The following is a 26,415-nucleotide window of genomic DNA, read 5'->3' on the forward strand; positions in this document are numbered from 1 at the left end:
ATTACGCATAGGCTCAATATCTAAAATTTAGTAGATCTGATTCTAGCTCTTGCTACAATTTTATTCTGCCATATTCCAGTCAGAGCCTTTACATTGTTGCCAGACCTGGTCAGTGTCGTAACCCAATCACTCTATAAACTTTACCATTTTCAAAATAATAACTGGAAACTAAGTTTTAAGTTTTAAATATTTTCACAAAATACCCAAGGTGGCTAAAATGGTTTGATTATACTAACTTGATGGAAATCTTACAAATGTCTATCTGGCGTCATAGATCATTTGGATTTTACAAGACATGCTTCTATGTATTCGTTTGACCTGCTAGAAATAGCAGCCAAATCACATCCTACCACCCTTGAAAAGATAGATATTAGATAATGTTGAATAAAAAACAGGTGCTCAGGGCTGACTTGGGGAAAAACAATAACCCACTACCTACATAAAATATACATGATCGGAAACAATTTTATGGAAACGAGATTACAAGTCTATCTATCGTTACAAGTCATTTTCAATATATCCATCTGACCTCTAAATATTTATAAACAAATGCTAAGTCATAAAAACGTGTTACCAAATCATATCACTTCCTGTTATTTACAAGTGGTGACAACTCTTACTGAAAAAACTAATATTGTACAAAGCGTGTATCAACAACCAAAACACTGAATAAAGACTAGCGGCAACAAATGAATTTCATTACTAATACTGAAACTACATTTTCGGAAAATAAACCGTTATGTCAGCCTGGCATTACACATTTAACATTAGCCGGCGACGAATGGAGTCTTATTTAAGAATAACAAATATATTTACTTTCGAGACACCTTTCCTATAAGTTCGAACATGTCTATATGTAGATATAGATATTTCTATGCATGTACGCCTATTATCCAATATGTTAAGTAACAATTAACTCATGCTAATACAGGTAAGTTGGATTTCCAATGATTGAGAGCAGTAATTAAACTGTACCTCATGTATCTATATATAAAAAGCTGATTTATAAAGATAATTACCTGTTAGGATTTAGCAGACGCAGAGTAAAGTGAATATTTTGAGACTGAAAGTTTTTTTTATAAGAAGTAACATATACAAATTAGTATTATTTAATTTGTCTTTAGTCTTAAATTGCTTACAGACCATCAGCTGGTTTCCCGTTGATTGCAAGATGGCAGGTGCTTAACTTTTATAATTTTATAATCCGCCGTTGTTTACATTAGTATGTCTTAAATAGAGAGAGAGTAGGATAATTCTCAATAAACAGAACTTTCTGCCGTCGTGTTCCTGAGAAACATTTAAGTGTCCAGGAGAGGCAGACAGATACCTTTCTTACACTACAAGGATACTGCCATATTGCGTCGGCAAGAAAATAAAATCGAATTTATTTTTGAGAAATAGCTGCAAATCTTACTAATTCCTCACTTAAAATGCAAGGAAGGAAGACACAAACCGAGCAACTTTAATTTTACATCGTAAAACATGATCACGAAAATGCTTCAAATTTTCACGTGCTCTTCATCTCCGTTTCTTTGTTCACCAACTGTTGTTCAAGTAAAAAAATATGGATATGTTTTTAATGAAAGCCTTTCGCTCGATATTACTAAAAAAATCAACGATTCAAAGTTATCCGTCTTCACACAGACACTCACGCTCTGAGAATAATTCTAGAAACAGTCAACTTCTCTGATTTATATATATATATATATATAATATATATATTCTTTACTAATGAAACAAAAATCGAAACAGAAACAATAACAAAAATCGATGTTACTTGGTGAAACGAAAAAGAAGTCAAAATTATTCTCAAAATGCTGCAAACTACTTGGGTAGCCCTTCTTCTTGGTTTCTGGTCATCTCTTTATCTAATTGATGCATTTTTAAAGGTACCGTATATAATTTTTTCTTTCCTCCGAATACATTCCATTAAACAGTTTTTATTGTACAGTTACAGCGTAATTACAAAAAATACCGAAACGAAGATATGTTTATTATTTAGGTGCTGCTGATGTGTTTGTAAATATGGAAAGTGGGGGTTTTTGCTGACTCATATTCATTTACATTTCGTAATTAATGTATTTTTCAATGTTGTTTCCATTCAAATACTTTTTAAGTTACGTGTTTTCCCTTGGAGAAAATATTTTGTTTTCGTTTCAGTGTTTCATACATTCTCCATTTCGTCAAAATTACGCCGCATTTATCGTTTTTCCATATATTATATATATATATATATATATACACACACACATACATACATACATACATACATATATATATATATATTATATGTATGTATCCATATATATATATATATTTATGTATGTATGTATATATATTTATGTATAAATATATATATTATGTATGTATGTATATATATTTATGTATAAATATATATATGTATGTATATATATTTATGTATGTATATATATTTATGTATGTATATATTTATGTATGTATATATTTATGTATCTATATATTTATGTATGTGTATATATTTATGTATGTATATATTTATGTATGTATATATTTATGTATATATATATATTTATGTATGTATATATTTATGTATCTATATATTTATGTATGTATATATATTTATGTATGTATATATTTATGTATGTATATATTTATGTATGTATATATTTATGTATGTATATATATTTATGTATGTATATATTTATGTATGTATATATATTTATGTATGTATATATTTATGTATGTATATATATTTATGTATATATATATATATTTATGTATATATATATATTTATGTATATATATTTATTTATATATATATATATGTGTGTATGTATATATGTATGTGTATGTATATACATACATACATATATACATATATATGTGTATATTATGTAAATAGAGGAATTTATCTGAAATATAATATGTAACAATTATTCGGTTGCCATTATAAAAATCCGAGTTTCGGATGTTGGGGCGGAAAACTGCTCTGGTATCTCGTCAGTTATTAAGACAAATAAAAATGCTATGATTTTCATAGCATTTTTGTTTGTCTTAATAACTGACGAGATGCCGGAGCAGTTTTCTGCCCCAACATCCGAAACTCGGATTTTTATAATGGCAACCGAATAATTGTCACATATTATATTTCAGATAAATTCCTCTATTTACATAATATTGAGGTCTCATTCATTCTTTTGTTCTCATACTATTACTACTAATATATATGTATCAACCCATGCTAGCATGGAAAGCGGACGTTGCCTTTGACGAAGTGGAAGGGGGTATAGCTACACATGGGGTAGAAGACAACTGGACGTTTCTGAGGGACAACCTGCTGAAAGCCGCTGACCAGATCTGTGGCTGGTGCAAAGTCCCCTTAAGACCCAAAATAACGTGGTGGTGGGAACAATATTGTTGACAGGGCTATTAGACAAAAGAAACAGGCTTGGAAGGCCTGGAAGAACGGTGGTAGCAGGGAAGGGTATCAGACTGCCAGAAGGGAAGCTAGGAGACAGGTCTATCTAACCAGAGGGGAAGCAGATAAGAGAAAATTTGCCAATGTCCTGCGCCGTGAGGATGAAAGACTTGAGGTATTTCGTGTTGCAAGACAGTGTGTGAGAGAGAATCGTGATGTGGTAGGAGAGAAATGTGTTCGCATGGAGGATGGTTCACTTGCGCTAAATGAGGATGCAAAGAGAGAAGCTTGGAGACGCCACTATGAAAGGTTACTGAATGAGGAAAATGAATGGGATAAAGAGAGTCTGCCGAATGTTGACCCTACAGAGGGACCAGCTATCCGAGTTGATAGTTCCGTGGTAGCTAAGGCAATTAGAAGCATGAAGACAGGGAAAGCCCCAGGCCCATCAGGAATTACTGCAGAGATGCTCAAAATATCTGGCAGTGTCGGCTATAACCTAGTCACCCGTATAGTCAACCAGGTGATACACGAAGGAGTCATACCCAATGACTGGTGCAGCAGCATACTAGTCAACTGCTACAAAGGTAAAGGTGATGCCCTAGATACAAATAATTACAGAGGTATCAAGCTGTTGGATCAAGTAATGAAGGTTACGGAGAGGGTCATAGCCCAACTAATTAGAGAGAGAGTTAGTTTAGATGAGATGCAGTTTGGGTTCGTGCCAGGGAAAAGTACCACTGATGCTATATTCCTGGTAAGGCAGCTGCAGGAGAAATACCTAGCCAAAGATAAGCCCCTGTACCTGGCTTTCGTTGACATGGAGAAAGCTTTTGATAGGGTCCCCCGATCCCTTATCTGGTGGTCAATGAGGAAACTAGGGATAGATGAATGGCTGGTGAGGACTGTGCAAGCCATGTACAGAGATGCCGTAAGTAAGGTTAGGGTTGGCAACATGTACACAGAAGAATTCAAAGTAGAGGTTGGGGTCCACCAGGGTTCAGTACTCAGCCCCCTCCTATTTATCATAGTACTCCAGGCAATTACGGAGGAATTCAAGACAGGCTGTCCCTGGGAGCTCCTCTACGCTGACGACCTTGCTCTTATTGCTGAGTCACTATCAGAACTGGAGGAGAAGTTCCAGGTGTGGAAGGAGGGTTTAGAATCAAGGGGCCTTAGAGTCAACCTAGCTAAAACCAAAGTACTAATAAGTAGAAAGGTAGACAATCCACAAATATCTTCAGGAAGATGGCCCTGCTCGATCTGTAGAAAAGGTGTAGGTAGAAACTCTATAAGATGTACCCAGTGTAAGCTATGGACACATAAGAGGTGCAGCAATGTCAAAGGTAGGCTAACTGGGAAGATAGTTTTTGTATGTGGCAGATGCTCGGGAGCATTAACCTCCGAAAATCTGCAGAAAACAACTTCCGTCACTTTCCAGGGGGAAAAACTAGAAGTAGTTGATAGCTTCCGTTATCTAGGTGACCAAGTCAGTAGTGGGGGTGGGTGCGCTGAAAGTGTAACTGCTAGAATAAGAATAGCCTGGGCAAAGTTTAGGGAGCTCTTACCTCTGCTGGTGACTAAAGGCCTCTCGCTCAGAGTAAAAGGCAGACTGTATGATGCGTGTGTACGAACAGCCATGCTACATGGCAGCGAAACATGGGCCGTGACTGCTGAGGACATGCGTAAGCTCGTGAGGAATGAAGCCAGTATGCTCCGATGGATGTGTAATGTCAGTGTACATACTCGACAGAGCGTTAGCACCTTGAGAGAAATGTTGTACCTAAGAAGCATCAGTTGTGGTGTGCAAGAGAGACGATTGCGCTGGTATGGTCATGTGGCGAGAATGGATGAAGATAGGTGTGTGAGAAAGTGCCAATCCCTAGCAGTTGAGGGAACCCGTGGAAGAGGTAGACCCAGGAAAACCTGGGACGAGGTGGTGAAGCACGACCTTCGAACTTTAGGCCTCACTGAGGAAATGACCAGAGACCGAGACCTTTGGAAATATTCTGTACGTGAGAAGACCAGGCAGGACAAGTGAGCCCAGCCCACTTATGAATGCCTTTCCTCCCTTGGACACAAAGACCGGTTGAGGCAAGCGAAGTCGATATAGAACCTCATCCGACGACAGACACCCATGCCAACCCCCCATGCTTGCGAAGACATGTTGGGGCAAGCGAAATCGAAATCGAAACCGAATTGAACCAGCCAGGATCCCTGGTCTGGAGGTACGTAAAAAGCACTATCCGACTCGTGGCCGTGGCACGTAAAATACTCCAATGCGACCGTACGACAGGCACCCATGCCAACCCCCTTTGCTTGTGAAGACATGTTGGGGCAAGCGAAATCGAAATCGAATTGAACCAGCCAGGATCCCTGGTCTGGAGGTACGTAAAAAGCACTATCCGACTCGTGGCCGTGGCACGTAAAATACTCCAATGCGACCGTACGACAGGCACCCATGCCAACCCCCTTTGCTTGTGAAGACATGTTGGGGCAAGCGAAATCGAAATCGAATTGAACCAGCCAGGATCCCTGGTCTGGTGGTACGTAAAAAGCACTATCCGACTCGTGGCCGATGCCAGCACCGCCTCGACTGGCTTCCGTGCCGGTGGCACATAAAATACACCAATCTGACCGTGGCCGTTGCCAGCCCCGCCTGGCACCTGTGCAGGTGGCACGTAAAAAGCACCCACTACACTCACGGAGTGGTTGGCGTTAGGAAGGGCATCCAGCTGTAGAAACATTGCCAGATTAGACTGGAGCCTGGTGCAGCCTTCTGGCTTCCCAGAACCCCGGTCGAACCGTCCAACCCATGCTAGCATGGAGAACGGACGTTAAACGACGATGATGATGATGATGATATGTATATGTATAGAGATTTATATATATATATCTATATATATATATATAGATTTATATATTTTTTTAATATCTAGTTTCAGCTCACAAGCTGTGGCCATGCTGGGGCACTGCCATTTGGTGTTGCTACATAATTCACGAATGCTTTTTAGGAATTGACATTTGGTGCATGAGGGAGTTTGATGCAGCTGCTCTCATCTGCACCTCCAGCCATGAAGTTGGTTCATCTGGGACAGTTGACAGTAAGAGGTCCAGCTTTATTTTGAAGACACCTACATCCACCTCATGCAGGTCTCTCAGGTCCTTTGGGAGGATATTGAAGGGCTGTGGACCTCTGAAGCCCAGGTTATTACTGTATCTTGTTCTACATCTTGATGACAAATTTGGAGTCCTTGGCACTATCCAGTGGTGCCCAGTTCTAGTATTTGTGTAACTCTTGGTGCCAAAGTTTGGGACAAGTCCTTCCAGGATCTTCTAGATGTATATTATGGCATATCTTTCTCGCCTACACTCTAAGAAATAGTCTTAATCTCTTGAGTCTTTCCCAGAAGCTTATATGCTGCATAGAGGCTATCTTCTTTGTGTAGCTTCGTTGGATTGCCTCAAGTTCTGAGATTAATTTGACACTGGTTGGTGACCATAGCTGAGAGCAATAGTCAAAGTGGCTTAGGACAAGTGTCCTCCAGAGGACCATCATGGTTTCCTGGTCTCTTGTTCTAAAAGCTCTGAGAATCCATCTGGTCAGCCACCTGCACTTCATTGCCAATTTAGCAACATGCACATGGAAGGATGCATCATTACTCATGTAAATGCCCAGGTCTTGCACAAATACTAGAACTGCATAGTGCCAAGGACTCCAAATTCACCATCAAGATATAGGACAAGTCCTTTGCTGGCAATAAAAAAATGCCAACTTTTAAAAAACCGAAAATTATCCAAAAACTTATATTTAATCATATCAAAGGGAAATGGAAATTAATAGAAATTTTCATTTCTAGTGGCCTAGTGTGTAAAAATTTAGTCCAAAGACTGTGTATATGCAGTAGATTTTTGAAAAAATTAGGATGTATAAACAAGAGGCACATAGTTGATCACCTTGTGCTTATATATTTAATCTAAGGTGTCCTTGTTGAAAACGATTTCACCTTGCAAGTAAAAGTAATTTACTTGCTAACTAAAATCAGAAACCAAGTGGTCCAGGAAATTAGATAGTAAAATGTTTTTATTTTTTCATTTCGTTCCTGTCGCATTTTATCCCCAATTTTGTGGTTATAGAACCTAGCTGTTCTTTCTAGCATGTTGAAACCCATGAGTGGATTCCTCTTGTGTTTAAATTTACGCTGTATTTTATGAGTAATACATAGTCTTTGGACTAAATTTTTACACGCTAGGCCACTGGAGGTGAATACTTCTATTAATTTCCATTTCCCTTCGATATGATTAAATATGTATATATATATATATATATATATGTATGTATGTATATGTATATATGTAATATATATATATATATATTTTTTTTTCTTTGTAGTTTCAGCTCAGAGCTGTGGCCATGCTGGAACACCACAGTTTTGCTACACTGTTATTACTGAGAGCCTCCTCTAATATGTGGCACTTGGTGAAGAATGGAGTTTGATGTAGCTACCCTCATTTGCACCTATTGCCGTGAGGTAGACTCATCTAGGACTCTTGACAGGAAGAGGTCCAGCCTTGATTTAAAAATGCCTACATCTACTTTGTGCAGGTTCCTCAAGCTCTTTGGGAGAATATTAAAAAGCCGTGTGCTCCTGAAACTCTGGCTGTTGCAGTAACTGGTCCTGAAGTGCGATGGCATTGCCGGGATCTTTGGCACTGTGCAGTGTCAACCCGTTCTGGCATTGGTGTAACTTTCAATGCCAAAATTTGGCACAGTTCTTTCCAGGATCTTTCAGATGTTTATAACTGCATACCTCTACTATCTTCGCTCCAGAGAGTAGAGTCTTAGCAGTTTCAGCCTTTCCCAGTAGCTGAGCTGTTGCAAAGAGACGATCATCTTTGTGAAGCTTCACTGGATTGCTTCAAGGTCCGCTGTTAATTTTACATTGTTGGGTGATCATAGCTGGGTGCAGTAATCCAGGTGGCTGAGAACGAATATTCTCCATAGGACCATCATGGTTTCCTTATCTCTGGTTCTGAATGTTCTCAGGATCCATCCATCCAGTTGTCTGCACTTTGTTGCCATCCTGGTAATGTGCACTTGGAAAGAGGTATCCTCACTCATGTTGAAACCCAGGTCCCTCACTGATTAACACTCTGGAATTGAAATTCCCTGTGGATCAGTGTACCCTGTAAGTTTCATATTCAGTTTTGGGTACTGGTAGTGCATGGCTTGGAATTTTTGAGCATTAAACTGCATATCATTATCCTCAGCCCATCTGTAAATTGAATCCAGTTCCTGCTGCAGATGTGCAACATAGATGAGATTCTGTATTTTCTGCAAGACTTTCATATTGTCTGTGTAGCAAGCAAGGGTGGCTATCTGGGCAGTTGAGGGCATATCTGAGAGGGCCGCTATGAAAAGCAGTGGTCCCAAGACAGTGCCCTGTGGAACACCGCTCACTATTTGTATTTTCATTGAGGTGCCTCCATTGGCCACTACTGCCTGACTTCTATCTTTCAGAAAGTCATGTAACCACTCTCCAAGTTTTCCAGCTATGCCGAGATCATGCAGTTTGTGGCATATCATACCATGATCTACTTTATCAAAAGCTTTTGCAAAGTCAAGGTATATTATGAGCACATTTGAGTTTTTGAGTAACTGCCTGAACACCCAGTCATAATGTTGCAAGAGCTGGGTCAGGCAGCTCCTACTTGGTCAAAAGCCATGCTGGGTCTCACTCAGCAAGTTATTTTCTTCAAGGAATGCGATTAGTTTCCCTCTGGTCAGAGAGATAGGCCTATATGTTTTGGCATCTCCTCTGCTTCCCCCTTTATGGATTGGGCATATTATTCCCTCCTTCAGCTTCCTTGGTAGCCTGCCATTTGCAAGAAAGCTCTGGAAGAGAATCTGGATGGGTTTTGCCAGGGCACACACGATTTGAGGAGGATTGCTAGGAAACCATCAGGACCAGCACTTGAGTTTGCGTCCACCTCATCTATGGCTAGTAGTACATCTTCTTCACTAATGTCGATGTATTCCATCATAACTGCCCTGCTGGTTATAGGTGAGGCGGCAAAGAAATCCACTGGTTTGTTCACTTGTCTGCATTCCAATGGGGTGGTAAAGACACTTTTGAGCTGGTCATTCAGTACCTCACTGATCCTGGTTGGACTATCTGTGAGGGAGCCTTTCTTTTGGAAGAGGGCTCCTATCTTGCAGTGTACTGAGACTGTTTCTTTCGCTTAATAAAAGAAGGCATTTGGGTTTGACTTAATATATATATATATAAATATATATATATGTGTATTTTTATATCTTGTTATATTTATTTAGTTATATCTCACCATATTGATTGTAATTATTGTACTGTATTAATGTCTAATCTCATTGCTATTGTGTAGTGTTTTAATAAAGTATATGATTCGGTATTATCTGATAGTTGATGATTGATTTAGATATATTTCTCCATTTTCTCATTTTGTATATTATATATATATATATATATGTATATATATATATATATGTATGTATGTATGTATAATATATATTTATATATATGTATGTATGTATAATATACATTTATATATATGTATGTATGTATAATATATATTTATATGTATGTATGTATAATATATATATATATATATATGTCTGTATGTATGTATGTATAATATATATATATATATATATAATATATTATATACATATAATATGTAAAATATATATGTGCCGGTGGCATGTTAAAAACAACATTCGAATGTGGTCATTGCCAATGCCACCGGATTGGCTCCCGTGCAGGTAGCATGTAAAAACACCTTTGAGCATGGACTTTGCCAGGACCGCCTGACTGGCCCTCATGCCGGTGGCATGTAAAAACACCCACTACACTCTCGGAGTAGTTGGTGTTAGGAAAGGCATCCAGCTGTAGAAACTTTGCCAGATCAGATTGAACCTGATGCAGCCTCTGGCTCACCAGTCCTCAGTCAAACTGTCCAACCCATACCAGCATGGAAAAAAGACGTTAAATGATGATGAATATATATATATATATATAAGGAAAAATAATTTCAAAAATGAACAATTCAAACTTTTTGAGAGGTCCAAAAAGAGAGAAAGAATGATTTCTAATAAAGATTCATCATATTCATAAAAAACAGCCAGAGCAAGTAATAAGAATATGAAAATAGTAGTTGAAAGATATCGTTATTGGTATAAATATACCATAAACAATTATAGAAAAATGGAGGAGAAAAAGGTGTTGCATCAGAATTAGATTTAATACAAAATAGGATTCAATACATATGCGCGTTTCAAAGGACAATGCAAATATCTAAGAAAAAATTATAACCATACACTCTCGGAGTGGTTGGCATCAGGAAGGGCATCCAGCTGTAGAAACTCTCCCAGACCAGATTGGAGCCTAGTGCAGCCACTGGCTCTCCAGACCTCAGTCAAACTGTCCAACCCATGCTAGCATAGAAAATGGACGTTAAACAATGATGATACATATATAAATACATATAACAAGAATAAGAAAACCCATTTTATACAATTCGATATATGTAACTATTACCAGTCTATTACGGAGGATCTACTAGTGAAAGTAATTGTTTGCCGAGAAATTTATTTTCACAGCTAGGACAACCTTGATTTCTTTTAAAAACAAACTCTGGACCCGTAATGATATTGACGAAAATTTCAACATTACTATGGGTTCCTCTGATTCAGCCCAGATCATGGTCCTGGTGGGCCTGTTCCTCCTTTCAAAAATGAAGGAGGAATTCCTAAACATCAGAGGAGGTTTGTATAGGGACGATGCTCTATTTGCTATTTCAGGTTGTACATTACCAACAATCTATAGAATGGAGAAAAACTTAAATTTTTTAAGGTATATAATTTGGAGATCTTGTCTGAAAATACCACTAAAACTGTTAACTTTCTAGATGTAACATTAAATTTGGATAATAGGTTATTTTATCCCTATTATAAGCCAGATAAAAACCATCCAATATATCCACACATTATCTAACCATCCCCAAAGTATCATCAACAGAGTGATTAGGGGAATTTCGATTAAATGATCTAACTTGTCAGCAAACCAAATAGTTTCTAATAATGTCACACTGTTTTTAACACGGCTTTGAGGAATAGTGGTTTTAGTGAAGATATATATATCCTATTCAAATACTGATTAGGTAAATGTTTTCCAAACCTAGCTGAATCCAGTATTGATATCTCATTTGTAAATAACCATTAGGAGATTTTCTAGGTATCCTAGCATGTATAATAATAATAATGATAATAATAATAACAAAAAGCAGCAAACTGGAAGTAAGACTGAGAAAACGGGAAATTATATGGTTTAACCCCCACCACTTTTTCCCTGTAGGTTAAAAATCTCCCTAAGATGTTTTTTTAATATCATCAATAAGAATTTCCCTGTGGGCCATAAACACCGTTCTATCTTTAATAAATCCTGTCTAAAACTACATACTCATCTATGCCTAATTTAGGATCGATAATCACATGGAACAATAGATTCAAGCTTGGGAATAATGGGAATAAGGGTAGCCCCAATACGAGTAGGATTAATAACAGATAAAGAACGCACAGGGATGAGCAACTGAAATAAAGCCTGCAATTGTCAGAACTGCAATTTATGTCCATTAGAGGCTTCCTGTCTAAGGAAAAATGTCATATACAAGACTGAGGTCATAATTGCCCATTAACCTAGGAAAGTATACATAGGAACTACCACAGATTTCAAAACAAGATATAGAGAAAACATCAGCTCTTTCTTGAACTCAGGAACAAAAAATGCCACTGCACTGGCTACATATATTAACAAACTAAAAATGCAAGATAAGGAATTTAGATTAGACTAGTTGATCATAACGGAAACCATCCCATATAAAAAGTATACTGGAAAGAGTAAGTTATGTACGAAGGAATCAATAGGTATACTTCATACAGACAAGAAAATTTTAATTAATAAAATATCAGACCGTATAATTGCATGTAGGCATAAATATTTAGCTACGTTTAAGTTTTTTAAAAAGTAGAAAGGATAGAATCTGATCTTATGAACTTTGACTTACCTTAAGAAAATAATAATTTCTTCCACTTTGGCTAGATTTGATCAACCTAAAAGTTTAAGGGTAAAATTCTTTATACATCTTAGTAATTCACAGGCTTAGTGTCACATTCAAACCTATTAACCTTATATATATATAAGTTGTAAGTTAACTATCCTTGTAAATCGTAAATCACAAATATCAGTGAATTTTTAGACTGTTCCCACTAACATTTTACATATATGGATTCCCCTTACTTTAATTGTTTACTATTTTTAATTATCAGCAATCCAACTATCTTATATAGTTAACCAGGTTTAACCCAAATTTGAATCCTCATTTTATTTTATTTCTACAAATATTTTAAATTTCATTTTCATTTGCACAAATGTTTTACTTCACAACTTTTTCCACTTCACAAAGCCTTTCTATATTATTGCAAACTTCTTTTTAAAATACTATAACATTTTTTTACAAAAATATAAGATTACTGAATATGACTTCAAGTTTTGTAAGTAGGAGATATTTTAAGCTTTCTCAATGTTTAAACTATTTTAATTGATTTATTTGTACCTCTGATGAGAGAAATGCGACTATTTGTTTCGGCTGGAAAACTCACCCAATACAAACACATTCCTCAAAATGATCGTAAGGTTTTGTAATACTGCTTTTCTTTGGATTGTAATAATCGAGCGCTTGAAACCTGACATCTCGATGTATTTTTTTATGTATATTGTTTTCTCATGATAATGGAACTTGACCTATAAAATCTGTCATCCGCTTTGATTTTGTTATATTTCACTCATATTGAGCACTAACTAGGTGTGTTGCAACAAAGGTTCTCCTCTTGTCTTATTATTCAATATCTGCTCAAACTGAGCACTTCTTGCAGCTTTAACTTATGGAGCAACAATTTCTAGGGCTGTTCGCAAAAAATATCCCAATACCAACGAGGGGACTATACATGGATTTATTATTACAAAATAATTAGTGAGTTCATCAGAAGAATGAGATGGAAAGCATACTTTTACGATGATAAGAAAGGAAGGCTAATTAATAATAATAGAAATTTGAACAACTACAACTTAAAGACCTATAGATATCCACCCCACAACCCCACACTTGAGAACTTTGCTCATATTGAGCACTAATTAGATGCACAGCATATATATATATATATATATATATTTCCTATATATATATATATATATATATATATATATATATATATATTACTGGTGTTAAATTGATGTTAATTAAATTAATATCCAATTTCTCAATATATCCAATATATTAATATCCAATATATATATATATATAATATATATATATATATATATATATATATGTATGTATTAAAAAATGGTTGTGGGATTAATAAGTAGGATAGAGATCATGATATATATATCACTGTGATCACTGTGACTAACCAGGCTATCAGATGTTGCTACACATCGCTGGTCCCAATGCGCTTCACATTGTTTTAGCCTTCAAATGACGCCACCCTGCTGGCTAAGCGAGTAGGTCAACAGAAGAAAGAGTGAGAGAAAGTTGTGGTGAAAGAGTACAGCAGGGATCACCACCACCCCCTGCCAGAGCCTCGTGGAGCTTTTAAGTGTCTTCGCTCAATAAACACTCACAACGCCTGGTTTGGGAATCAAAACTGCGACTCCGCTGCCCTAACCACTGGGCCGTTGTGCCTCCACATATATAGTTAATAAAAAAAAAGCAAGGATAAACACAAGAAAAAACAACAACACGTGGACATGGTACATGCAAAGTATTAGCAGACATATGATAGGCTTCGTTCAGTTTTCGGTTTCTGTCTACCAAATCCAGACATGGTCTAAGGCTATTACTTCATGATGGTATATATATGTTAATATATATGCTTATATTTCATATATTATATATATGTACATCTATATGTATATAAATATCTACATACATGTGTGTGCATATATATATTTATATATATATATCATCATCATCATCATCATCATCAAAACGGACGTTAAACGATGATGATGATGATATATACATACAAACACATACACACAGACACAAACATACATTATGTGTGTGATACTTTCAACTGAGACATTACAATCGTTTCTGATTCTTCAGGTGCTTCAATTCTGTGTATGTACATATATTTACTGGATTGCTGACATTTATTGATTGTTTTCCCCATTGTGTTGATGTGCCATTTTATATCTTTATATATAAAAATGAAGTTGTGTGTGTGTCTGTCTACTCCGATTTAGATTCCTAACTACTCCCACATTTTGTGGTGCAGTTTAACCAAAAGCGGGTATCTTATAGTCGTGATTCATATCGAGCCCTTCTGGGTATTACCGCGCGTCTACGATTTAAAAACAAATTTACCATAATTTTTCCGCATTTTTAATGTTTTTGCTTGGTTTATATAAGGGAAGTAACTCTCTAAAATGCTTATATAGTTATTTCCCTTACAAACCTGAGCAACGCTGGGCGATACTGCTAGTCATCAATAAAACTGTTAGTATTTTGGCCAACATGGGTATGCTAGTAAATAAATAAGTAACAACAGATGAATAATGTGTCAATTCACTACAGCTGTTTCCAACAGATTTTTAATTGATTAATGGAGACATTACAACATTAGAAAAAAACTGTTTTCATCTTTTATCTTTTAATTCAATTGAACAAGAGTTTTAGGGTAAAATGCAAAATATAAATGCAGTGCTCCAGCATGGCCACAGTCACATGACTGAAACAAGTAAAAGAGTATATAAGGTCGCCCAGTTATTTATGTATTTACTTATTTAACAGCCTTGTATCAGCCTACTTTATTGACATAGGGATATGTGATAGAGACACAAAGTCTCAGATTCTGCTATAGGGTCAGGGTGGGTGGGTGGATAATAGTGGTCATCCTATCAATAAATAAATAAATAAATAAAGAGCATACAATAAAAAATATGTGACCCATCAAGCTGAGTAAAATCGCAGTTGTGGCAGATATTGGTGTCACGCAACTGACACCCATGTTGGTGGCACATAAAAGCACCCAATACACTCTTGGAGTGGTTGGCTTTAGGGAAGGTATTCAGCCATAGAAACCATGCCAAATCAGACTGGATTCTGGTGCAGCCCACTCCCACCAGTTTGCCTGCCCTGGTCAAACCATGCAATCTATGCCAGCATGGACAATAGACATTAATTGATGATGATGATGATGCAAGCAAAAGGATAATAGTAAAAGAAATATTATAATAAAAAAATTATTAAAAAATGGAGTTTATAATTTAAAAAAAAGGGGGTTATATTAAAATGAAGGGGTTATTATAAAAGAATATGGATAATAATGACAGTGACTTTGTAAATAATATCGTAATAATTATAAACATAATTAAAAAGTAAGGAATAGTATAATGGAATGAAGAAAAGTAAAATAAAATAAAATAAGGTAATATAATAGGATAATGTACAATAGCATACAATAGCATTTGTACAGATGAAGAAAAAATATAAAGAAATTGAAATAAAACCAGTCCTTTTTTCCCTTTTTCCTTCTCCTTCCTGTTACATGTGTATATGCACATGTACATATATACATATACACATACATATATACATACATATGTGCATATGGAGTCATACACACATGTAAACTCTTGTGTATATGTATATACATTCATACACGTATATACGTATACACATATATATACATACATACATATATGTAAAAAGCACCATCCGAATGTGGCCGTCGCCAGTGCCGCCTTGACTGGCTTCCATGCTGGTGGCACATAAAAAGCACCAACTGATCGTGGCCATTGCCAGCCTGCCCTGGCCCCTGTACCGGTGGCATGTAAAAACCACCCACTACACTCACGGAGTGGTTGGCATTAGGAAGGGCATCCAGCTGTAGAAACACTGCCAGATCAGATTGGAGCCCGGTGCAGCCTCCTGGCTTCTCAGATCTCGGTCGAACCGTCTAACACATGCTAGCATGGAAAGCGAATGTTAAACGATGATGATGATATGTATACGTATATGCATATATATGTGCATATGAAGTTATACACACAAGCACACATGTAAAATTGTGTATATATGTATGTATATACATTCATATACATACATATATGTATATACACATATGTATATATGCATACACATACATATATATGTATACGCATATGTATATACATGCATACATATATTTGTATACACGTACATATGTGCATATGAAGTCATACAACCAAGCACACATGTTAACTCGTGTGTCTATGCATGCCTATACATTCATACACATACTTACACACACACATGCAAGTAGGCAGCAGCAATGGATACAAGTATTTGTAAAAGATACAACTTGGCTTGTCGTGGGTGGGATTCTTCAGAGCAGAGTAATCATGCCTGCACACGCACTTGTGTATGCATTTAAAAGCACACATGCACACATGTAGGCAGTCATCTTATAATAGTTTTGCTTGTTTCTGCGTTACTTAGCCCATCTGTAATGCTGACACATGATTAGTTAATGGGGTGAGAGGGAGAGGGGGAGGTGAGTGAAATGTGTAATTTTTTTAAGTGATTTTTTTCCTCCATTAGCCCATTTGTAAGGCTTTCATGTGATTAGTTGAAGGGAAAGATGAAGAGTGAAAGGAAAAGGAGAGAAAAAAGAAGGTAAGGCAAAGAGGGAGAGTGCTGTGTATTAAGTCTATAAAATTGTGCATAAAGTATATAGATGTATATATAAAGTGCATTAAGTAATCATCGTATTCCAGTTTCCTTCACTTTTCAATGATCAGCAGATGAGTGACAATCTTCTGATACAGACACAACACAGCCTACGCTTTCAGGTTATTTAGAGAAAGATTTCAGAAATAACCCAGTAAGTTTACCATTAATTCCATGAAATATTCAGGGTTCCCAGTAGCAAATACATAAATATACACACAAATATTTGTGCACACATACGTACGGATATATACATGCACTGCCACATAATGCATATACATGCATACATGCAAGCAAACTCACATACACATGAACATGCACGCATATATACATGAATGTTCACATGCACACATACACAGCCATACATGTGAGCGCACACAAACGTGAATACATGTACACACTGCCATACTGTGCTTACATAAGGCATTGCACACACACCGTTTGTGTGCAAAAGGTATGTATGATAATGAATTCATTTTTACAAATTGGTTATAATACTATATATCATCATCATCATCATTGTTTAACGTCTGCTTTCCATGCTAGCATGGGTTGGACGATTTGACTGAGGACTGGCGCACCAGATGGCTGCACCAGGCTCCAATCTGATCTGGCAGAGTTTCTACAGCTGGATACCCTTCCTATCTCCAACCACTCTGAGAGTGTGGTGGGTGCTTTTACATGCCACCAGCATGAGGGCCAGTCAGGTAGTACTGGCAACGATCACACTTGGATGGTGCTCTTAGCATTCCACTAGCATGGATGCCAGTCATGCGGTGCTGTCATCAGCCACGTCAGTGAATTTGATTTCGATATAGATATATATATATGTGTGTATGTACATGTATGTATGTATGTATATATATATATATTATATATATAATATATATATATATATATTATATATATATATATATATATTATATATATATATATATATATTATATATATATATATATACACACACACACGTGCATATAAATATAAAGTATATAAATATATGCATGCATATAAATATACATGTATATATGTGTATGTATGTATGTATATATATATATATATATATAATATATATATATATATATATATATATATATATTATATATATATATATATAGGGAAAGTTTATGAAAAAAAACAAAAGACGAAGACAGGTGGTGTACAAAACAAACAGATGTATTAGTATAGCGCTCAGGAATTGAAAAAGTCTTTTACGTTTCAAGCCTACGTTCTTCTACAAAAAGGTACACAGAAAAATTAAGAAATTTGTGTAAGTGGAAGTAGATGTCTTCAAAAAAGAACTAGACATCCTCCTTTCCAGAATACCAGATGAACCAACAGCCCGACATGAGGTATAGTCGAGGGTAGCAGAATCAAACTCCCTTATACACCAAATGTAATACCAGCTGGGACAAAGGCACATACAAGAGTGGTGATGTAAAACACCCAGACTGTGGAAGTCAGAAAGACTGTGGTGGTGCTCCAGCATGACCACGGCCGCATGGCTGAAACAAGGAAAAAGTAAAAAAAAAGGAATATATATATGTATATATATCTATATGTAGATATGTCTATGTATATAAATATATATATACATATATATACATATGTATGTATGTATATATATATATATTCTTTCTCCGTCTTCCTTTCTTTAGACTTTTTCTATATTTCTGATGAAGAGCTCCACTCGAAACATGAAATCCTTTTTCTTTTCTTTCTTTTCCTGAGCATCCTGTAACACTGTACTTATATATATATATATATATATTTATTATATGTATGTATATATATGAACAGGTAACAAGGATGCTAGAGTTCTTTAATGCTAATAACCTGTTGTTCTGCAACACTGACTTCAGGAAATCTAGCAGCCACTGGTCACCTATGAATCTGGTGGGTGCACAAGCCATATTGACTATATTCTCATCAAGGAATGGGATAGGCAGATGTTTGTGAATCTAAAATCTCTTTCCTGGTGAAAAATGTACAACTCAACATAGGCAATTAGTGATTTCAGACCTAGAGCTAGTGACATAAATCAAACTGAGAAAGGAAGATATGACAGCCTAAGGATCCTTCAAACAGTCAGAAATTTAGAGACATACTAATTAAGCATTTGATGGAAAGTGGGGAGAAGATAATCACGTACAACATTGAGGAATTCTGTTAAGATGACATATGTGCAAGACTGGACCTAACTAATTTAAAATATTCCTGATATCTAAATGCTCAAGTTTAACTAGAGAGCTACAATAAATTTCTTTTAAAAGGGACATAGCAATTATTTGTGCGCACATTTGTGACTGGATGTGCTTTTTCTTTGCTTTCAGTTTACTATTTTAACCAAATATTGAAAAGCCTCTTGCATATTTTTGTATATATATAAAACTACTCTGTTCTTTCCTCATGTAAGATGCTTGGGTTTAATTTAAGTGAAATTTAGTTACTGTTTACTATAGGTTAAGTTATGGTGGTTTGTATAAGAGTTGTAAGTTAATAAGGAATGGTGTTACATAGTGGCTGGAAGAAATGACTGGCGATATTTTGATTACCTAAATCGGTGAGCTGGCAGAACTGTTAGCACACTTAGCAAAATGCTTAACAGTATTTTGTCTGGCTTTACATTTCTGAGTTCATATTCTGCTGAGGTCAGCTTTGCCTTTCATCCTTTCAGAGTTGATAAAAAAAGTACCAATTGAGCACTGTAGTCAATGTAATAACTTAACCTACCCCCAAATTGCTGGCTTTGTGCCAAAATTTGAAACCAATATTTTGGTTACCTTCCCACCACCAATGTGTGTGTTTAGTTTATAAGTGGGGAAAATATCTAATCTATGAAAAAAAGTTATATATTTTATTAGAGGCTGAAACTTCTTCAGTCATTACCTAGGGTGTTACATTTCCAATTATTCAGTTGGTGAATGACAAACAGAATGACAATACCTAATGAAAAATAGGGGAAAAAACTTATTGAAATATTATTAGTTAACAGCACAGAAATGCATTTTATCTATTTAATTCCATACACATAACTATTTTCAATAACTTCAGTACCATGTACAAGAAACAGATAAGTATGGGAAATAACTTTTGTTGACTATATCAAATTTACATTTGCTACTTTTGCATTTTGGGATTGGAAAGAAAATTATCTTTATGATTTTTAAGTGTAAAGTATGGATTCAAGTGCCACTAAAAATTCTACTTTATCATCTATTATTAGGCTGGTAGTTAATTTTTTTTTTTTCTAAATTAATAACATGGAGTTGTTTTTGATATGTGTTAGTATTAATATCTGAAAGGAATCTATAGGATATGTAGTTATCACTTTCATGTAAATTTTTAGATATGTTGAAAGAAACCTGGGTGTTTTTGACTGTTAAATCGTAAGGGTCGACAAAATGATATTCTTTTGATCTTTCTAAAACAGGATTCTAGTCACTGCTCTGCTATAAATGCCCAACTTCAAGATTCTCAGAAATGAAACTGCCCCCCCCCCCCTACACACTTCCTGAATAAGTTTTCAGCTAAAGTTAAATCTATGTTCTGCTACTAATGGAGTTGTTGGGTTATCATTAATATCTTTTCCCTTCTATAGGAATATCATTAAAATCCTTTTCCTTCTGTATACCACTACAATTTATTCCCTTCTCTGGGGATTATACTGCAGTGGTTCCGTCATTGCCTGGCTTAGGCTTATGCAAGGGTTTCCACTTAAAGGACTTATCAATTATGCTGTGTGGCATGAGTGCAAAATTGTACCACTGCTTGGGACCTTCATACTTTGAATTGAATTTTTTTTTTTTTTTTTGTTAGAATTAAAGTGTAATGCCTTTATCAAATTATGGACTATCATGATTTTTATATGATACCTTTTATTTTGTCTTCTCTTTGCAGAATTACCATCTGACTTCATTACATTATTTTCATCTACTGGAAGAGACAGGTATTTCCATTTCCATCGGTCAGCTACGCTGGTACACAACATGTTTCAATCGAGTATTTATCCGTCTCGGTCAGTTCAAGCCTTTCTTCTTGCATATGTGGTTTTCATTTGGTGTTGCTTTTGGCTTGATTTCCATGGTGATATCTCTGTTTGTTCTCACTCTGATGGTTTTCAACACTTTAAGTCAACAGCCTGTCGACCAGCAAGTATTAACACCAGTGGTATGTTGTTTTGATTTATCAGATGATGGAAGTGGTTGTAGTGACATTGGTTTTTGTTGGTGTTGTTTAATCTTAAAATAATCTTCAGTCTTATAGGTTTGAGTATGAAAATTATTTAACAAATTTTTAAAATGATATGAAATATTTTCTAGCTTTCTTGGCTCATTCAAAGAAAATTAAAATGTTCTGTATAATAACTATAATAATTTTATAAGCCATCAATATTCATTTTTAACTCTTTTGTTACCAACCCAGCTGAAACCGGCTCTGGCTCTGTTGTACAAATGCCTTGTTTTCTTAAGGTTTTAATTTAAATCTTCCACCAAATCTTAGTGACAATTTATGTTCCTAACACTAGCTGAATGATAACTAAGTTATTTTACTAAATTCTTTGTTATATTTAAAGTAATTGAAAGAAACACAGAGCATCTCAAAATTAATACAGTAACGAAAGGGTTAAAGGTTGATGGATGATAGAATTAATAAAACTCTAATAAAAAGGCCTTGCAGCATTTAGGTACATCCTTCTATGTTCTTAGTTCAAATTCAGCTGCTGAAGTTGACTCTGCAGCTCATCTCTTCCCAGAGCCAAAATTTGGTACCAATAGTATATTGAGAATCAATTGAAATGACTATGTCTGCTACTTATGCCAATATAAGAAATCAGTTTTACTTTTGTATATTTTCTGAAATATATGTACAAGATTTATTTGCCAACTTACATATCTCATATCAACAACGCTTAAGCTATCCCTTCTATATATTTTTTACTTCTTATGGAAAAATCTATTGTACATAGTGATCTATAGACCTTTCTTGGACACCAACATATTTTGCTTACATTTGTAAGAGCTTTGCTTTGAAAATGTGTTGTATCAAATATTGTTGTAGGTTGGAAGAATATGTTTACAAATATTAACATGCAGAGAGAGAGAGAGAGAGAGCGAGAGAGATTCTCTACTTGTTAATATTCTCTCAGAGCCAAAATATACTACCAGTAATATATTGAGAATCAACAGAAATGGTTGATGTTTCCTCTCCTGATCTCTGCTATTTCTGTTACATATCTGCTAAAATCTGTATCTGTTAAATTTTCAAGCAGTTATTTCTTATTTGCTAGCTGTATATTCATTTAATATTAAAACAAACTATTTAAAAATTTGACATGCATCAGAGATCATTGAAGAGGTCACATGACAAAGGATTTTGGAAAACGACAAATGGGAAGTTATAACAATGTGTTGTGTTAACATCATCACCATCATGTGGAGATATTTGGCTTAGTGGTTTGGGTGTTGGACTCATAAACATAAGATTGTGGTTTTGATTCCTGGACTGGGCGACGCGTTGTGTTCTTGAGCAAAACACTTCATTTCATGTTATTCCAGTCCACTCAGCTGACAAAAATGAGTAACCCTGCGATGGACTGGTATCCCATCCGGGTGGGGAATATATACGCCAGGAAACCAGCCCTTATGTGTCGCTATGACTCTAGAAAGTAACTTTACATCATCATTATCAATTTAATATCCCCTTTTCCATGCTTGCATGGGTTGGATGGTGTGCATTGCAGCATACTTTCTACAGTCACATGGCTTTCATGTTGCTAATCCTTACCTGTTTTCAAACAAAGTAATAATTCCCCATGGCCAGACGTTTTTTCAAAATATTGGAAATGAATGACGTTGCTACTATGACCATGGCACTCATTTACGACTGTCTTGTTAATTTCAACACACACTCACTCTCTCTTCTCTCTCTCTCTCACACACACACACGCGTGCACACAAAAGCTTGCCATAAATGTAAATAAGTACCGTAAATCCTCGAGTATAGTCTGCTCTTGAGTATAATACGCAGGGGATTTTTAGGGGGCTGTACCTCTGAAAAACCTAAACGTTGTGTATAATACACACCCCTTCTCTAACTTGAGTCAAGGAGGTCTATATAACGTCCTTGGTTTGTAAAACTGTATATGGTAACGTCCTTTATTATTATTGTACATATAACATAATGCAAACAATTTAGCTTTTTAGCGCATTTTGTTTGCAGAAAATAAAAGAAATAACAGTAATAAGGTTTAATAAATGTTGCTTACTGCAAGTTATGGATGATTCTTTTATGACTTCATTGCTTTCAGGCTTTGCTTAAGGTGTTTTCATGCCCGACATCACAAAATGCATTTGAATAAACATTGCGGGACAGCAAATAGAGACTCAGACATTGCTTAGAAAATAATTTTCATTTTTAACCTCGTGTATAGTACGCACTAGGGATTTTGACCTTTAAATTTTGTGGAAAAAATGCGGATTATACTCAAAGATTTACGGTAACCATCAAGTACTAGAAATGATGTAATCAGCCGTACCTTTAAGATGATATCCCAATATGACTCCTTTCCAATGACTGAAATCAATAAAATAATAGGGTCCCATTTACTGTAACATAATTTACTTTATATTGAAAATATATTTGCAGATGCCAGGTGTGAACTTACCTACAAGCCAGATGTCATACTATTTACTGACTCTTTTAATTTGTGGAATCCTTCATGAATTTGGTCATGCCCTTGCAGCTGTCAGGTAATGTTGATCCTTGTTCTAATTTACACACAGTTCTTTTCTTTTGTGTTTGATTTTAGTCTTTGCAATACAATAGTACAGTACTGAAATGAAATTTTTACTATATCTAGCTTATATTATTGATTAAATTCATATATCAGTGATATACTTGCTATCACATCCAACAAAATCTAGTCAAAATGTACTTCCACTCACTTCAAATAAACAAGTCCACTAGTCCTGATGGTGTCACTTCTATAATTCTCAAACATTGTGCCCCAGAGCTATACTTACCAAACTCTTCATTCTCCCTCCCCCCTCTCTCCCCCCTCTCTCTCTTTCTCTTAGAATTACCTTGCACTCTAGAAGTGTGTTAAAAATGTGTCCCATTCCCAAGAAAAGTAACTTACATTTTGCCAACTATCACTCCAACCATTCGTTTCTAATATCTTTAAAGTAATGGAGACAGCCATTAACAATGATGCCCACTTCTACCTTGAATCTCTCTCTCTCTTTAATGACCACCCTATGGTTTCTATAAAGCCAGATCCACTGATGACTTTCTATCCTTTGTCACCTACCATTGGGATTTTAGAGTAAATTGATAAGAGGCTCTTGCCTTGGAGAAATTCAGAGAAAGTTTTTGATCGTCTGATGTGCAAGTCTCCTATAGAAATTTTCCTCCTATGAGCTTCACCCATCTCTTGTCCCTTGGGTCACTAGCTTCCTATCAGGTCGTAATGTTGCTGCATATCTTGGAAGAGCTGTTTCTGCCTTTCATTCTGTTTATGCCAGCATGTCCTAAAATTCTCCACCACTCTCTTCCTTGTATACATCAATGATATACTTGCTATCACATCCAACAAAATTTATAATGTATGTACAAGTGTGGAATGGTGCTAGCTGTATTATTTTGTCTCAGGGAAACTTTTCAAAGCTACTTGCTTGCTAAAAACAGAGGATTCCACTTAGAATGTCACCAGCCAATAGCCAGACACCAATGTTTTAACCTAATTTCATCCTCTCGGTGACGAATACCCACCACATTCTCAAGACAGTCTGAGCTAAGCCAAAAATTATTTGTTCCAGTAAAAAACACATTCACTTATTTGTGTGAAAGGTGACCAGGCTAGGATTATATATGTGCATCTGAAACAGCATTAGATTAAAATGATATATATATGTGCGTATGTATGTATGTATATATATATATATATATATATATATATACATACACACACACACACACATATAATTAGTGGTTTGGACTTTAGCTGTTCCTTCTAGCGTAAGGGAGTCCTATGATGGAAACTTCTTAATGTGTTTAAATATACACTGTATTTCATATGAATAATATATAGTCTGTTGACTAATTTTTCTATATGCTTGGCCACTGGTAGTAAAAATTTTTTAAATCTTTATTACCCTGATTTTATTAATTATACACACATATAGATACTTATATCTATCTAGCTATCTGCCTACCGACCGATCGACCCCCCCCCACACACACACACTTAGATTGTAAAGTTACATGTCTAAGTACATGTTATTCCAATACTGTTCTTTTTAATTCAGGTAGATTAATCCAAGTTGTGGGTGTTAGGTTTACATTAATTAGGTATAGCTAAGACTGTAATTTGTAAATGTGTATTTAGTAGTATGTAGGCATCTGGGTAATTGTTCTGTCAATTTGTTTATAATGTGCTCCTTTGTTAACAATATTGAGAGTGACTCTTTGGAACATAGCTGGCATTTCCACTATAATGTGTTGTAGGGACTTGCATGTCCCTACAGATAAAATCAGCTAGTGATGTTACATGTCATTTAAGGATTTTTTGAAAGCTAGCAATGTGGATATGATATCGAACTTTGAAAATATCTGCAAATTTCCTAAAGTAAATCCAACGGAAATGTACCACAACTATGGATGACAACAGGTAGCTTAAACTGTGTCGGTGCCCTAATCAACATTTTAAAAGCACTAATCTAATTATACGTAGATGTCTAAATTTTCTATTATTATATATATATATATATATATATCTGTAAATGTAATAATATTGTGGTCTCTTTCATTCTTTTGTTGTTTTACAATTTTTATCAATATATATATATATATATATATATATATAGCATATATACTGTATATACAAATGTGAAACAGCACTTACCATAATATTTTATCTGAGAAACTTCTGAAAGAGACATGAATGTGTGTCATTAAGGAGACTAAATGAAACTGAAACATGTCTGATGATCCATTGATGACATTTTGAGCAAGCCCTGTGTTTTTAAACCCACAAGTCTCTTTAAGAAGTTTTTTGGGTGGGAAGGGACAAAATATTACAGCTGGTGTCATTCCATGTTTGTATATACACTAAAAATGTTGTGCACGTAATTATTTTAATCTAATGTCATTTCAAGGATGTATATTAATTTAATAAAGGCTTGATTTAATCGTTGATATCTAAAATG

General features: G+C 35.4%; 1 protein-coding gene across 1 annotated transcript in view; it reads left to right on the plus strand.

Annotated features, from left to right (window-relative positions):
- Positions 1 to 289: 289 nt before the first annotated feature.
- Positions 290 to 26,415, plus strand: part of LOC115215896 (membrane-bound transcription factor site-2 protease-like) — a 30,926-nt gene continuing 4,800 nt past the window's right edge. Inside the window, exons 1-3 of the mRNA XM_029785248.2 lie at positions 290 to 1,889; positions 21,107 to 21,376; positions 23,855 to 23,958. Of these exons, the coding sequence (XP_029641108.1) occupies positions 1,815 to 1,889; positions 21,107 to 21,376; positions 23,855 to 23,958 (449 nt within the window). The 5' untranslated portion in view covers positions 290 to 1,814. The remainder of the gene's footprint in view (positions 1,890 to 21,106; positions 21,377 to 23,854; positions 23,959 to 26,415) is intronic.

The sequence above is a fragment of the Octopus sinensis genome, linkage group LG9 (assembly GCF_006345805.1).
Source record: "Octopus sinensis linkage group LG9, ASM634580v1, whole genome shotgun sequence".
NCBI lineage: Eukaryota > Metazoa > Mollusca > Cephalopoda > Octopoda > Octopodidae > Octopus > Octopus sinensis.